The sequence below is a fragment of the Pseudopipra pipra genome, chromosome 6, assembly GCF_036250125.1.
Source record: "Pseudopipra pipra isolate bDixPip1 chromosome 6, bDixPip1.hap1, whole genome shotgun sequence".
Taxonomy (NCBI): Eukaryota; Metazoa; Chordata; class Aves; order Passeriformes; family Pipridae; genus Pseudopipra; species Pseudopipra pipra.
Window position 1 is genome coordinate 63,306,451 of NC_087554.1, and position 12,870 is coordinate 63,319,320.

The window sequence follows — 12,870 nt, forward strand, 5'->3', positions numbered from 1 at the left end:
TGGCAGCTCCTCCTGCCCGGAGAGCTCTCGCTGCACCACCCCGTGGTGCTTGGGGTTTCAGCCATTCCAGCTGCACAATTCCAGCAGGGCATCCCAACAACTCTTCTCCCAGGGCTGACAGCTTTGTTGTGGCCTCTCATGCTTAAGAAAACACACAGGAACCTCCAAGGAAAGCTCAGATCCCAGACAGGGGGGCCTTGGATGGCTCCAGCAATCGCTCCACACTGGGTTGACAACTGGTTGTAGCATCAACAAATCAGGAAGGGGCTGGATCATCCTCATCCTGAGGGCTCTGACAACCAGTGCATCAACCAGGCAGTTCCTTCAGAAACCTGTCACCACACCCATCAAACTGACTGCAAACCTCTGCACTTGAAAACAGACATTACACACAGGTTGTTGTCCCTGAGCAAGAGAGATTTCAGAAGCATTTGGCTTTTATTCATCTTCACGCAGTGATTTCATTGACCAGCTCCTGTAACATCAGATCCTTCAGGAACTCAGAACTTTTGGGAAGTCTGGCCACAGGCACAAGCACTGACCTAAGGGGGACACATCAGGTGTTGTTCCTATTCCTGGGCACACACATCCTGCTTAGTACTGAGGACCTAATCTCCAGTTATTGGTAACAAAGCCCTGTTGAAATAAATAAATACATAAAAGAAAGCTCTGTATAAGACCACTTAAAATATTCCCAAATATTTGACAAGGTGATGGGAAGAGGAAGAGGAGGAAGCAGTTACTTTACCCTTGGAGAACCACTTTTAGAAACCCAGAAAGTTTGGGTTGGAAGGGACCTTGAAGATCATCCAGTTCCACCCCCTGCCATGGGCAGGGACACCTTCCACTAGCCCAGGTTGCTCCAAGCCCCATCCAACCCAGCCTAGAACACTTCCAGGGATGAGGAATTCACAACCTCCCTGGGCAGCCTGTGCCAGGGCCTCACTGCTCTCACAGGGAAGAATTCCTTCCCAATTCCTAATCTAAATCTACTTCTCCAACCGCCTAAGAAATCAGCTCTGCAATCCAGTAAAGAGCCAGGAAGATTCAACAGGGGAAAACGTGGGATATTCTCCTGGGAGACCCATGGATTGAGCCTGTGGGCTCACAGGCACGAGGAAGAAAAAGTTTTGCTCAGGGAATAAACAACATCACATCACCTCAAGAGCCAAACTGTCCTGCCCATTTCTTCATGTCCAGCATGAAGAAATGCCACAGGAATGGGAATATGACAGGGAAGGCACAAACCCAGAAGAAATCTCTCCCCTGAACACCCCTTTCCCTTCAGTTGAGTCGTGGAACATCCCACATGCCAAGGAGTTGAAAGAGAAGATTCAGAGGTAGAATCTTCCTGAGAAATCAACAATCCCACAAAGTGGGGGAAAAAAAGGACAGGATCCAGGAGATCCAGGATCAGCAAAACAAAAAGTCTCTGGAAGGAAAAGCACAGCTAATAAATATATATATATACATAATATATATGTATATATTTTTTAATAGTGACCTTGCATTAATTGTTTCTCATTTTGCACTTCTAAAACTCCTTTGTTTTGTGGAGACATAATTTAACTTATAAAAGCCTTTTAAACAGAGACATCCAGGAGATTTCACTGGTGCCTTTCCCCCCCCCACTCTGCTGTTCACAGGGATTTCAGAGCCTGCCCTCACTTCAGGGACATCAGTCACACACAGAGTCCACACCCACCTCAATCCCTTGGTATTGGTTCCCAGCATTCCTGCCTGGCTTTTGGGCACCTACCTGGGGAAGGTGGAACTCTTAGGACCTAAGAGTTGGTATTCCAGAGCTTTCTGGATCTGCCAGGCAGTTAAAGAGAAATTCCATACGCAATGCTGAACAGAAATGAAACTTGTGTCTGGAAAGTTTAAAGAGCTAAATAGGGAAAAGTGGAGGAAAAGGGTAGGATCTCTTCTAGAAAGTTGCTGAAGTTAAAGCCCACAGCAAGGTAAGAACTTTTTAAGGTAAAGAAAAGCTGGTGGATTGTAGGGAATCAACCAAGAAATAAAACTCAGGGAAGAGCCAAAGGTGATGGTGGTTTCAGGTCAAACCAAGAACTCCAGATGATGCAAACAAGGAACAAGACACCTGGAAGAGATATAATTCCCCCTTCTTAAATCAGAAAAAAAAAAAAAAAAAACTCAAAATTGAGATTGTACTTGGGTGTTTCTAAACACTGCAATAGTTTATAACACACTGAAATTTCTCCTTCCATCAGTCTTTGTCCCAGCTGAAAGCCCTGATTTCCAAACCAAACCTGCAGCTGACGTTGGCAATCTGGCAAACACCGACTGCCAACAACACACAGCTGCTTCTTTGTTTCTCACCAGGCTGGTCCCAACCAATTTAACACCTAAATACACTTCAGTTTGACTTCCTCCTTGGTTGGTTTTCTTCCTTAGGAGTGGCTGCTATTTTCTGTTATATATATTGAGTGGCAGAGGAGGGAAGTGAGGTTTGCACGAGCATCCACTTAATTCCCCAGGCAATGCCCATTCCTCACTCCTGTTGGGGAGCAACTAAAAGCACTGTTGCACTTTCCCAGAAAACCCCACACATTCAGACTGCACCTACCACATCCTCCATAGTCACTCCTGGAGCAGAGATGAAGGAAAAGAACAGGGAACAGGAAAACAGGTGGCACCGGGAGTGTTACTCAGCAGTGCCCTGAGCGTTCCTTGCCTGGATTTGTTCCCTCCTCTTTCATTTCAGAGCTCCCACAATTCTGAATTAAGCTTCCCACTCCAAGATTAATGCAGCAGTGTTGATCCCTTCAGCTCCTGGGGCTGGATACACTGTGGAGGTGGGAGAGGGAGGGGTCGTCTGCAGCTGAAACACCATCTGCAGGCGTTTTACGTAACTACAGAAAACAGTCACCGAAAAAAAAAGGGATTTTAAACCTCATTTGTCAACTCCAGCCCACCTTTTTTTTGCTACACAATAAACCCATTTTATTACCATTGCTGGCCAGGCCTGGGATGAGTGAAAGCTCCTTCCCAAACCATTTAATCAAAAGGAGGTACCCAAGCCAGTCCTGACTAAAAACCACAAGCACCCCGGTGCAGCTTTGGTTTGAACTATTATTCCAACTCATCTTTTCAAAAAGATTTATCACAAAGATATTTTTTTAGCTGAAGTGTTACAATTTTTATCCATGGAAACAGCTGGTTCATCACTAAACAGCAAGAAAAAAGAAGACACAAACACAGGAATCCAAAGATGGTGGTTATTTTTTTACTTGAAGACTCTCCGAAACATTTTAAAAAAAAAAAAAAAGTCTTGTTACAGGTAATTAATTCCTTCTGGAATGAAACAGGCTCAAACTGGTTTTCAAGCATCATCAGCACACACAAAGGACAGGCTCTTACACTTGTGTTACATTGCAACCCTCACTCAGTAAACATCTTTGGAATAGAGAGATTTTTTTTTTTATTTAAAAAAAAGGACAGCAAAAAACTTCAATATTCACAGGACCAAAGCACAACATTATGCAAAAGATGAATGGGAAGATCTACAGAGAGTAGCAAAGCCAGGCTGCCTATGGCTAATGCTTGCAGAAGTTACACACAGAGGATGGATTCCAGCAACTGGGAACACTCACCCCTAAGAGGCAGGTTTGGGATTTGGTTGCTTGCCTGAGGCAGGGAGGGCAGTGAGAAGAGTGTGCAAAGGCAAAAGGTAAAATTAGTGCTGGGAGTTCTTGTTCAACCAGGAGTCTACAAGCACAGCACGACAAAGAAAAGGCTGGTTGTTCTTTTCCAACTCAAAGTTTTATCAGCATATACTCTGTGTATTCAACAAAGTTTCACTGTAAGTGAAAAAAATTAGAAAACCCTCCACCTATAAAAGCTACATTTAAATATATTCCAAGTGCAGTGAGCACATACAGTTCAGCTTTGAGCTTAATTCCTTAAAAACAGCTACAGCATTTCTGTGTCCTGCCTTCCCAAGCCCTCTCCAAACACTAAAAAACACACCATTTATCAGAGACGGTGCTACTGGTTCTCCTCAGCATATCATGGATTTATTGCTTTATTTACAGAGGCTAAAATCTAAACTCTCAGAGAATTTAAGGCAACCCCACAAGCCCAACACCTCAAAGGCATTTCTGGCACACAGTGGTCTCCGTTCCAACACCAGGAAAAGTTTTATCTTAAAAAAAAAAAATAAAAAATGAGAGGAATACTCAGATTTTAACCCAAAGGACCCTTTCAAACATCAGTTCCATCTCCCAAACACACAACCCAGCCCTGAAGTCATTCCAGAGCACCAATGCTCAGGAAAGGGAAAAAAAAAAAACAGGGAAAAAGTCAAAGGAGGAAGATCCAAGACATAACAACTCATTCGTCTCAATTTGGAAGATTCACTGAGATATCTGGATAACTAAATCACTTTTTTTTCCATGAGTTATGTTTTATCACATACACTTAAAATGCACCTTACAAAGACTGACTAAAAAAACCCATTATTATACATTCTTAACTATTTATGAGCTGATTCACCTGCTGGAGCTCCAAATATTGGATTTCCCAATATTCCTTGTTCATTACAAGCTCCTTGTTTGTCCTCTTAACACTCACTGGGGGAGGAGGGATTTAGAGCTGCAGGGAAAATATCATTTCTATCATTTCATAGCATTTCTACGTTTGCTGTGTTAATACCCAAACCCAAGTTTACTATTGACACAGATTTATCAAGTGCCAGTCCTGCAAACCCACTCAGAAGAACAATTTAAAAAAAAACCCACCAACTAACTACAAACAAAAAACAAACCAGCAAGAATGGGTTTGTCAAAAAAAAAATAATAAAAAAAAATATCTTAACATGCTCAGTTTTAGGGTAACCCTTCCCTTGCAAGTATTTTGGAAATTAAAAGAATATGGAAAATTCTTTATAAGATAACACTGGTCCAATGGGCATGTGCATTCTTTTTATTTCTATACAGAGTGAAAACAAATACCATACAGAAAACAGTAAACTACATTTTTTTTTTCTTAAGAGGAAAAAAATTAAAGTATATGGTTCAAAAAAATGGTTTTGTGAAAAGAGGGGGAAAAAAAAATGTTTCTGTAGAAGAAATTAGGAAGCTGTTATTTCAACTTCAGGCCAGGTAAAGCCTGCCTGGATTTTGCAGTAAAATCTGATTAAGTAGAAATCACTGATGATGTATTAAAAATGAGCCAGAGTCCTACTGCCATCCAGCAGGGAGAGTGGAGAGGATTCACACAGAGGACCCTGCATGTAAACTATTCCCACCTGGAGTCACAAACAAGATTTCATGGTGCTATTATTTGTGATTTTTTTTTTTCTTTCAAGAGAACTACTTTGCCAAGAAGCTCATATAGTTTTCTACAGCCTTTTCTAAAAGAAAAATTATGCCAATAGCAGGTTTCTAGTCAGCCAGAGAATCCTGCTGCAGAGTGCTTGTGCCATGGTCTCCTGTAAGACAAAACCCTGGGGGTTTGTAGCTCTCATTGTCATAGCAAAAAGCAGTTTTTATCACATAAAAAAGCCTGGGACATGTCCCATAAGTGAAGGGACTTTTCCCCCTCAGCATTTCTTCGGAGCACAACTAGGTGAGATTTAGACTGAGAAAACCCTTTTTGAGCAGCCTGACAGCAAACAGGTTAGTGCATTTTCCTTGCTAATGTTCCCCTCATGCAACAAGTCCACTGGTTTTCATCCTGGTAAAAATAATCCCTAGAGAACAAGTCGTTCCAGGAGCCAAATCAATGATTTCTTGGCACTTCCCTGCACTCAGGCAGGAGAAGTTCCAGCCACTTGCAACAGCAAGTTTTACTTTTAAAAACCTGACGCCAAAGATGCCTCTATTTTTGTTTTTTTTTTTGTCTGACTTCATGAAATGCATCCACATTACCAAGACAGGAGTCATTCTTCTCTTCAAGCTGAAGGATTTGACATTTATCTCCCTTTGAGTTGATGACTCAAGCACTAATCCTGCTCACAAATCCAGCTAAGATTTATCCAGTGGAGCAGCCGCTTTCGCCAGGCGCTGCCTCACAGCCCTCGGTGACGAGTCTCTGTTGGACACCTCTTTGCCCTCCATTTCATCATCTGAGTTATCTTCCTCGTCTGCTTCTTGCTCTTCATCCAGCTTTTTCAGCAGCTCACCTGCCTCTGGAGACAGTTTTCCTTAAGGAGAAAGGGAAACACACACACACAAATAAACACCACTAAGATTTTTTAGCATCACGGGGAGCTCCGCTCAAAACTTTTCCCTCCCTGCCCATGTGGACTTTCATGTCTTGCAGGTATGAAAATGCTCTAAAAGCATTTTTCTACCTCCTAAAAAAACAAAGTTCTTTAAAAGTTTAGCTAAATGCAAACCCACTACAACCCTAAGGGCAACCAGCAAAGAGTCAATCACAGGCACAAAGCCTGTTCAGTCTCGGGTCCTGCACACACAAGTTCTGCAACAATATTTATGTCATAGATTTATCAAACTGAATTAAAAGTTTACAGGGGGCTTACTTGACTGAGGGTACTGTGCTGGCCTGTGCCTTTTGGAGGGGCAGATACAGTCAGCCAGGAACACCATCATCTGAAACCAAAGGAGTCAAAGTTGAAACCTCCAAACATTCTGCAACCGGAATCATCTGGGTCGGAAAAGAGACTTTCAAGATCAAGTCCAACCATTTACTTACTGCTACCCTGGCATGGATCCCACCCAGCCCCACCCCTGTGTGTGCCTCAGGGGTGTAGCAGGTCACTGACCACTTCCCCTTGGATTATGGGGGCTTCATCCTGCTCCCCCACCCCTGTGTTCCAGCTCAGTGTATCCCAAAACCAACTGTTAACCACTGAGGTGAAGGCAGCACAAGTGTAACACACAGTGGTCACAATCTGTTCCAAATGCTTCACTTACCAGTCCCAGGATCAGTCCTGAGAACAGAGTTGCCAACCCAAAAATAGCATAGGAGCCCCAGACTGGTATTCCAAGGTTTTCTGTTAAATAACCATGGCCATGCTATGGAATAAAAGACAAGAGAATCATTCCAAGAACAGCTGAATACCACGTCTGTTAAGATAAAATGAGGGAGAGATGTAAGCACATACCCTGATCCACATGGACAACTGGAACAAAGCTGACATGCTGCTCATCCTGGAACAAAGCAGAGAAAAGAAACTGAAAACATCTTTAAGTCAGTCCCAAACCTGTATATTCTGATTTCCCTAACTTATTCCCACACTGAACTTCATGCCCCTGTCTGGTTTCCTTTCTAACAATTAATTTATATTTTCTGTTTTGTCTTTACTTCAATAAACCCCTTTCCCATCCAGCTACTTTTGGTATCAGTTTGTATCATCTTCCACATAGGGACTGCTACAAATTCACAAACTTTCTCAACTTTCAAGTTACTTTTATGTTCTAAGTGACATTTGGACCAACAGTGTATGAGGAGCCACCTGGAATCCTGTTCAAGACGTTGGGAGATTTTATTGAAACCAAAAATTAAGCTATTAAAAAAAAAATCAGGTTATAGAAGAACTGAGAGATCTTCAGACACATTTAAGTTTAGTGTCTGAATATAAAATAGAGAACTTGGTAATCCTAAATTAATGCCCCGTTTCACACATTCCTTGGTGTAGTATTTTGCTGGAGAACAACCACACAGTTTGAAGATTCAAACAGCACTGTGAGTGCTGTTACACAAAGTAACAATGCTGAGCTTCCTGGAAGATGTAAACTTTCAGACAGTTCATAAAACAAATGTTAACAGAGGAAAAACCACAAACAATCAGGTTCATTTGCCTCAACCAACGGTGTCCCCAGCGTGCTTTGTCACTCAGTGCCTCAGCTACTCTGACACCACCACACAGCACATGCAGCACCAACTCAAAGCCCCTCAAAGCCACCAAAACTTGAAACAATTCCAGTGTTTCTTCTCAGCCTTCACTTTTCCTTTAACAAAGAAACCTTCTGGCTTCGCCCTGCTTTTCACTTTGCTGCAGATACATTGTTTTAAACAACAGCCCATATGCACAACTATGTTGCTAAATTATTTCCCATTTTTTATTGCTCGTTTAGAATCCCAGAATGGTTTGGGTTGGAAGGGGCTTTAAAAATCATTTCATTCCACCCCCTGCCATGGGCAGGGACACTTTCCACCAGCCCAGGTTGCTCTAAGCCCCATCCAACCTGGCCTGGAACACTTCCAGGGATCCAGGAGCAGCCACAGCTCCTCTGGGCAAGTGTGCCAAGGCCTCACCACCCTCACAGCCAGGAATTTCTTCTCAATATCCAACCTAAATTCCCCTTTTTTAATCTGAACCCATTACTCCTTGCCCTGTCACTACAGTTCCTGAGGGAGAATCCCTCTCCAGCACCCTTGTAGGCCCCTTCAGATACAGGAAGGAAAGAAAATTCCTACAATTTCAATGGACAAAACATCTCACTGCCTCATAAGTAACTTCAAGTGTCAGCAAGTCACCTACAAGACTTTAATAAAACAACACAGTCACCTAGAGCTCTTTGAAGCCTTAAAGCAAACCTTGCTCGGGGCATCTCTGCCATGGTGATGATGCTCAGGTCACCACTGCCATGGTGACATTGCTGGGGACATTTCTGCCATGGTGACAATGCTGGGGACATCTCTGCCATGGTGACAATGCTGGGGACATCTCTGCCATGGTGACAATGCTGGGGACATCTCTGCCATGGTGACAATGCTGGGGACATTTCTGCCATGGTGACAATGCTGGGGACATCTCTGCCATGGTGACAGTGCTGGGGACATCTCTGCCATGGTGACAGTGCTGGGGACATCTCTGCCATGGTGACATTGCTGGGGACATCTCTGCCATGGTGACAATGCTGGGGACATCTCTGCCATGGTGACAATGCTGGGGACATCTCTGCCATGGTGACATTGCTGGGGACATCTCTGCCATGGTGACATTGCTGGGGACATCTCTGCCATGGTGACATTGCTGGGGACATCTCTGCCATGGTGACATTGCTGGGGACATCTCTGCCATGGTGACATTGCTGGGGACATCTCTGCCATGGTGACAATGCTGGGGACATCTCTGCCATGGTGACAATGCTGGGGACATCTCTGCCATGGTGACATTGCTGGGGACATCTCTGCTATGGTGACAGTGCTGGGGACATCTCTGCTATGATGACAATGCTGGGGACATCTCTGCCATGGTGACAGTGCTGGGGACATCTCTGCCATGGTGACAGTGCTGGGGACATCTCTGCCATGGTGACATTGCTGGGGACATCTCTGCCATGGTGACAATGCTGGGGACATCTCTGCCATGGTGACAATGCTGGGGACATCTCTGCCATGGTGACATTGCTGGGGACATCTCTGCCATGGTGACATTGCTGGGGACATCTCTGCCATGGTGACATTGCTGGGGACATCTCTGCCATGGTGACATTGCTGGGGACATCTCTGCCATGGTGACATTGCTGGGGACATCTCTGCCATGGTGACAATGCTGGGGACATCTCTGCCATGGTGACAATGCTGGGGACATCTCTGCCATGGTGACATTGCTGGGGACATCTCTGCTATGGTGACAGTGCTGGGGACATCTCTGCTATGATGACCATGTTCAGATGACCTCTGCTCTGATGACAATATTCAGTTCACCTCTGCCATGGTGACAGTGCTCAGGTCACCTCTGCTCTGATGACAATGCTGGGGACATCTCTGCCATGGTGACAATGCTCAGGTCACCTCTGCCATGGTGACATCTCTGCTATAATGGCAACAGTCAGGTCACCTCTGCTCTGATGACAATATTCAGGTCACCTCTGCCACGATGACAATGCTGAGGACCCCTCTGCTTATGATGACAGTGCTGGGAACATTTCTGCCCTGGTGACAATGTTCAGGTCACCTCTGCTATGGTGACAATGCTGGGGACATCTCTGCTACAATGACAATGCTCAGGTCCCCTCTGCCAGGATAACAATGCTCAAGACACCTCTGCCACGGTGCCAAGGCTCAGGTCACCTCTGTTATGGTGCCAACCCTCCCAGAGCTGAGGAGGAGGCAGGACACTCACCCACCAGGTTCACATTCCAGCACGGAGCTGCTCCCACGGAGGCAGCAGCAGGTGTGACACACCTGTGACACCCATCCCAGCATGTCTGGCAACAAATTCTGACAAAAACCAACCCAAAACTTACAGGAAAGAGGAAGGACCAAACCACGAGGACACTGGTTCAATAGATTTCCATTCCTGGTCGTTGATGAAGTTAATGAAGTCAGTTTTAGTTCTTGCACCCTGGTACCTCCTGAACTCTCCATCTTTGCAGCTGTAAATCAACAACAACAAAAAAAATCCTTTCTCTTATATGGTTCAAGCATGGAGCATTTGCTTCCACTCAACAAATTCCCTCCCACCACCTTGTCTAGTTTTATATATATTTAATTACTTAGTCAGTTTTAATTCTTTAGTTGATGTTGCCTCTAAAATCTTTTCCAAATGCCTTAATTACAAGTTACTCCCAGAATACTGACCCCACAAATATCCTGGCTGGCTTTAGGCTGTGATTCCATAAAGAAAAAAGATAATGATCTTCCTAAAGCACTTGCCACACAGCTGCATTAAAGATCAACCTACAGAGACATGATTGCAAAACAGAAACACCCATGGAAAGACAGGATAAATAAGGCCTGAAGGGAAAGGAAAAGAAATCATCTGGCAGTATCATAAGGTCACAGAAGGTAAGACAGTGGTTGAGTCAGTGAAAAGTAACTCCCATTCTTAAAGAGCATAATGAACCTCGTTTATTTGTCCCAAAAAATAAGGAAAAAAAATGTCCAATCTCCTACAAAAAATCCTGTTGCATTCAATACTTACTGATAGATGGTAGGAAGAGCTGTGATGATAAAACGGCCACTTAATCCTGTAGGAAAACAGGAATTTTGAGAAAAGTATAGGATTTGTGTAAGAAAAGGTAAGAAATGTTATTATAAACCAAATACAGGCAGTGGCACCCCCAGGTATCAACCTTTATATGCAATAAAACACAGCCTTGTGCCTGTCATAGTACACGTGGCCTAAAAGATATTTGTCCCTGGACAAAGAGCAAGGAATTTTTTCCATGGGGAAAAAAAAGAGATGTCCAGGGATAACTGCTCTGTTTGACTATTTTGGCTGTAGCTCCTCAGAGAGAGACTCTCTCCTTTCCCCACATGATCTGCAACCTCCAAAAACCTTGAAGAAAATAACCCAAGTGAGGCAAGTTTCAAAAATTCTGTGGCTTTGGAGAAATGGATCAGCATGGAGAACACCATGTTTAAAACCCCACAGAGATAAGTGAGATGGAGCAGAGGTAGAGCAAACTCTTTGCACTCCCTTTTGCCAACCAAGGGAGGGACTTGCTACAGGGAAGGCTGAAGCCACAGCTTTGCTCAAAAAGTAGGGCCAAAAATCTGCTTGAAATCCTCCACATCACTTCTACAAAAAAAAAAACTATAATACATAAAGAGAATGATAGGTTATCTAATTTATTTTTTTTTTATTTTATCTGTTATCTGACTGTCAGCTCCCTGTGAGGGTGGTGAGGCCCTGGCACAGGTTGCCCAGAGAGGTTGTGAATTCCTCATTCCTGGAAGTGTCCAAGGCCAGGTTGGACAGGGCTTGGAGCAACCTGGGCTAGTGGAAGGTGTCCCTGCCCATGCCAGGGGGTGGGATGAGATGGGCTTTAAGGTCCTTTCATTTAAGGTCCTTCATAAGGTCCAAACCATTCTGTGACTCTATTAAGCAAAATTAGAGTGTTTAGCCACACAGCAACCTACCTTTGGTGGAGATGAGTTAAAGACTCGTGTTATTCCCTATTAATTCAGTTTATCTCCCACAAGCACCACTGTTTGAGCCGAGCATCCCCCTCCAGCCCCTCTCACCCGGCTGCTCCGTCACATCCACTTTGGCCACGTTCACCCCCAGGTCCTCTCCCCACTCGGCAAACTTCTCCCACTCCGGCTGCAGGTTCTGGCAGGCGGGACACCACGGGGCGTAGCTGTGGGGACGGAGGAAGCACAACCCTGTCACCACAGACCCCGCCACACACACCCAGACAAACACACACACAGACACCCCGCACCCCACACCCCGCCCCGGCAGCGCTGCCCCACTCACAACTCCACCATCCACTCGCCCTCCAGCAGATCCCGCCACATGCCGTCCGACAGCACCTTCACGGGGCTGGGTTTGCCCAGCGCGGCGGCCGCCAGCGCCAGGCAGAGCGGAGCGCAGAGCGGAGCCCACAGCGGAGCCCTCAGCGGGGCCCGCGGCCGCCCCAGCGCCGCCATCTTGGGCCGCTCCGCCCTCCTTCCCGCCGCGTCACGCGGGACACGCCCCCCGCCGCCCTCAGGGGCCGCGCGTGCGCGGGGAGGCGGGTCCGGGGGTCCCGGTGGATCCCAGAGAATCCCGGAGCGGTCCGGGTGGGAAGGAACCTTGATTGTCTCATTCCAACACTTCTGCCGTGGGCAGGGGCACCTTCCACTAGACCGGGTTGCTCCAAGCCCTGTCCAGCCTGGGCCTGGAACAGTTCCAGGGATTCAGGGGCAGCCGCAGCTTCTCTGGGCAACCTGTGCCAGGGCCTCACCACCCTCACAACCAAGGATTCCTTCCCAATATCCTGAATTTCTCCTCCTTCAATTTCTACCCATTACGCTTTGTCCCAGGATCACTGAGGTTGCAAAAGCCCTCCCAGGCCATGGAGTCCCCCCCACCTTGTCCCCCAGCCCGGAGCACTGAGTGTCACCTCCAGTCCTTCCTTGGACACCTCCAGGAATGAGGACTCCATCCCCTCCCTGGGCAGCCCCTTCCGATGTCCAATCACCCCTTCTGTAAAGAAATTC

General features: G+C 45.7%; 1 protein-coding gene across 1 annotated transcript; it reads right to left on the reverse strand.

The window, feature by feature from the left end:
• Positions 1–4,012: 4,012 nt before the first annotated feature.
• Positions 4,013–12,344, reverse strand: TMX1 (thioredoxin related transmembrane protein 1). Its single transcript, XM_064659631.1, has 8 exons — positions 12,146–12,344; positions 11,911–12,026; positions 10,865–10,910; positions 10,188–10,316; positions 7,094–7,139; positions 6,903–7,004; positions 6,509–6,578; positions 4,013–6,169 (listed from the first exon to the last, which is right to left on the reverse strand). The coding sequence occupies exons 1-8, from the start codon at positions 12,316–12,318 to the stop codon at positions 5,991–5,993; spliced, it is 861 nt and encodes a 286-aa protein (XP_064515701.1). The 5' UTR covers positions 12,319–12,344; the 3' UTR covers positions 4,013–5,990.
• Between the last annotated feature and the right edge of the window lie 526 nt (positions 12,345–12,870).

Bases quoted from the DNA above. Each gene is read 5' to 3' on its own strand.
- TMX1 (XM_064659631.1), bottom strand. From the start codon at position 12,318: ATGGCGGCGCTGGGGCGGCCGCGGGCCCCGCTGAGGGCTCCGCTGTGG. The intron at 10,911-11,910 runs GTGAGAGGGGCT...GTTTTCCTACAG, and splicing joins GGATGTGACGGAGCAGCCGG to GATTAAGTGGCCGTTTTATC. The intron at 6,170-6,508 runs GTAAGCCCCCTG...TTTCTCCTTAAG, and splicing joins AGCACAGTACCCTCAGTCAA to GAAAACTGTCTCCAGAGGCA.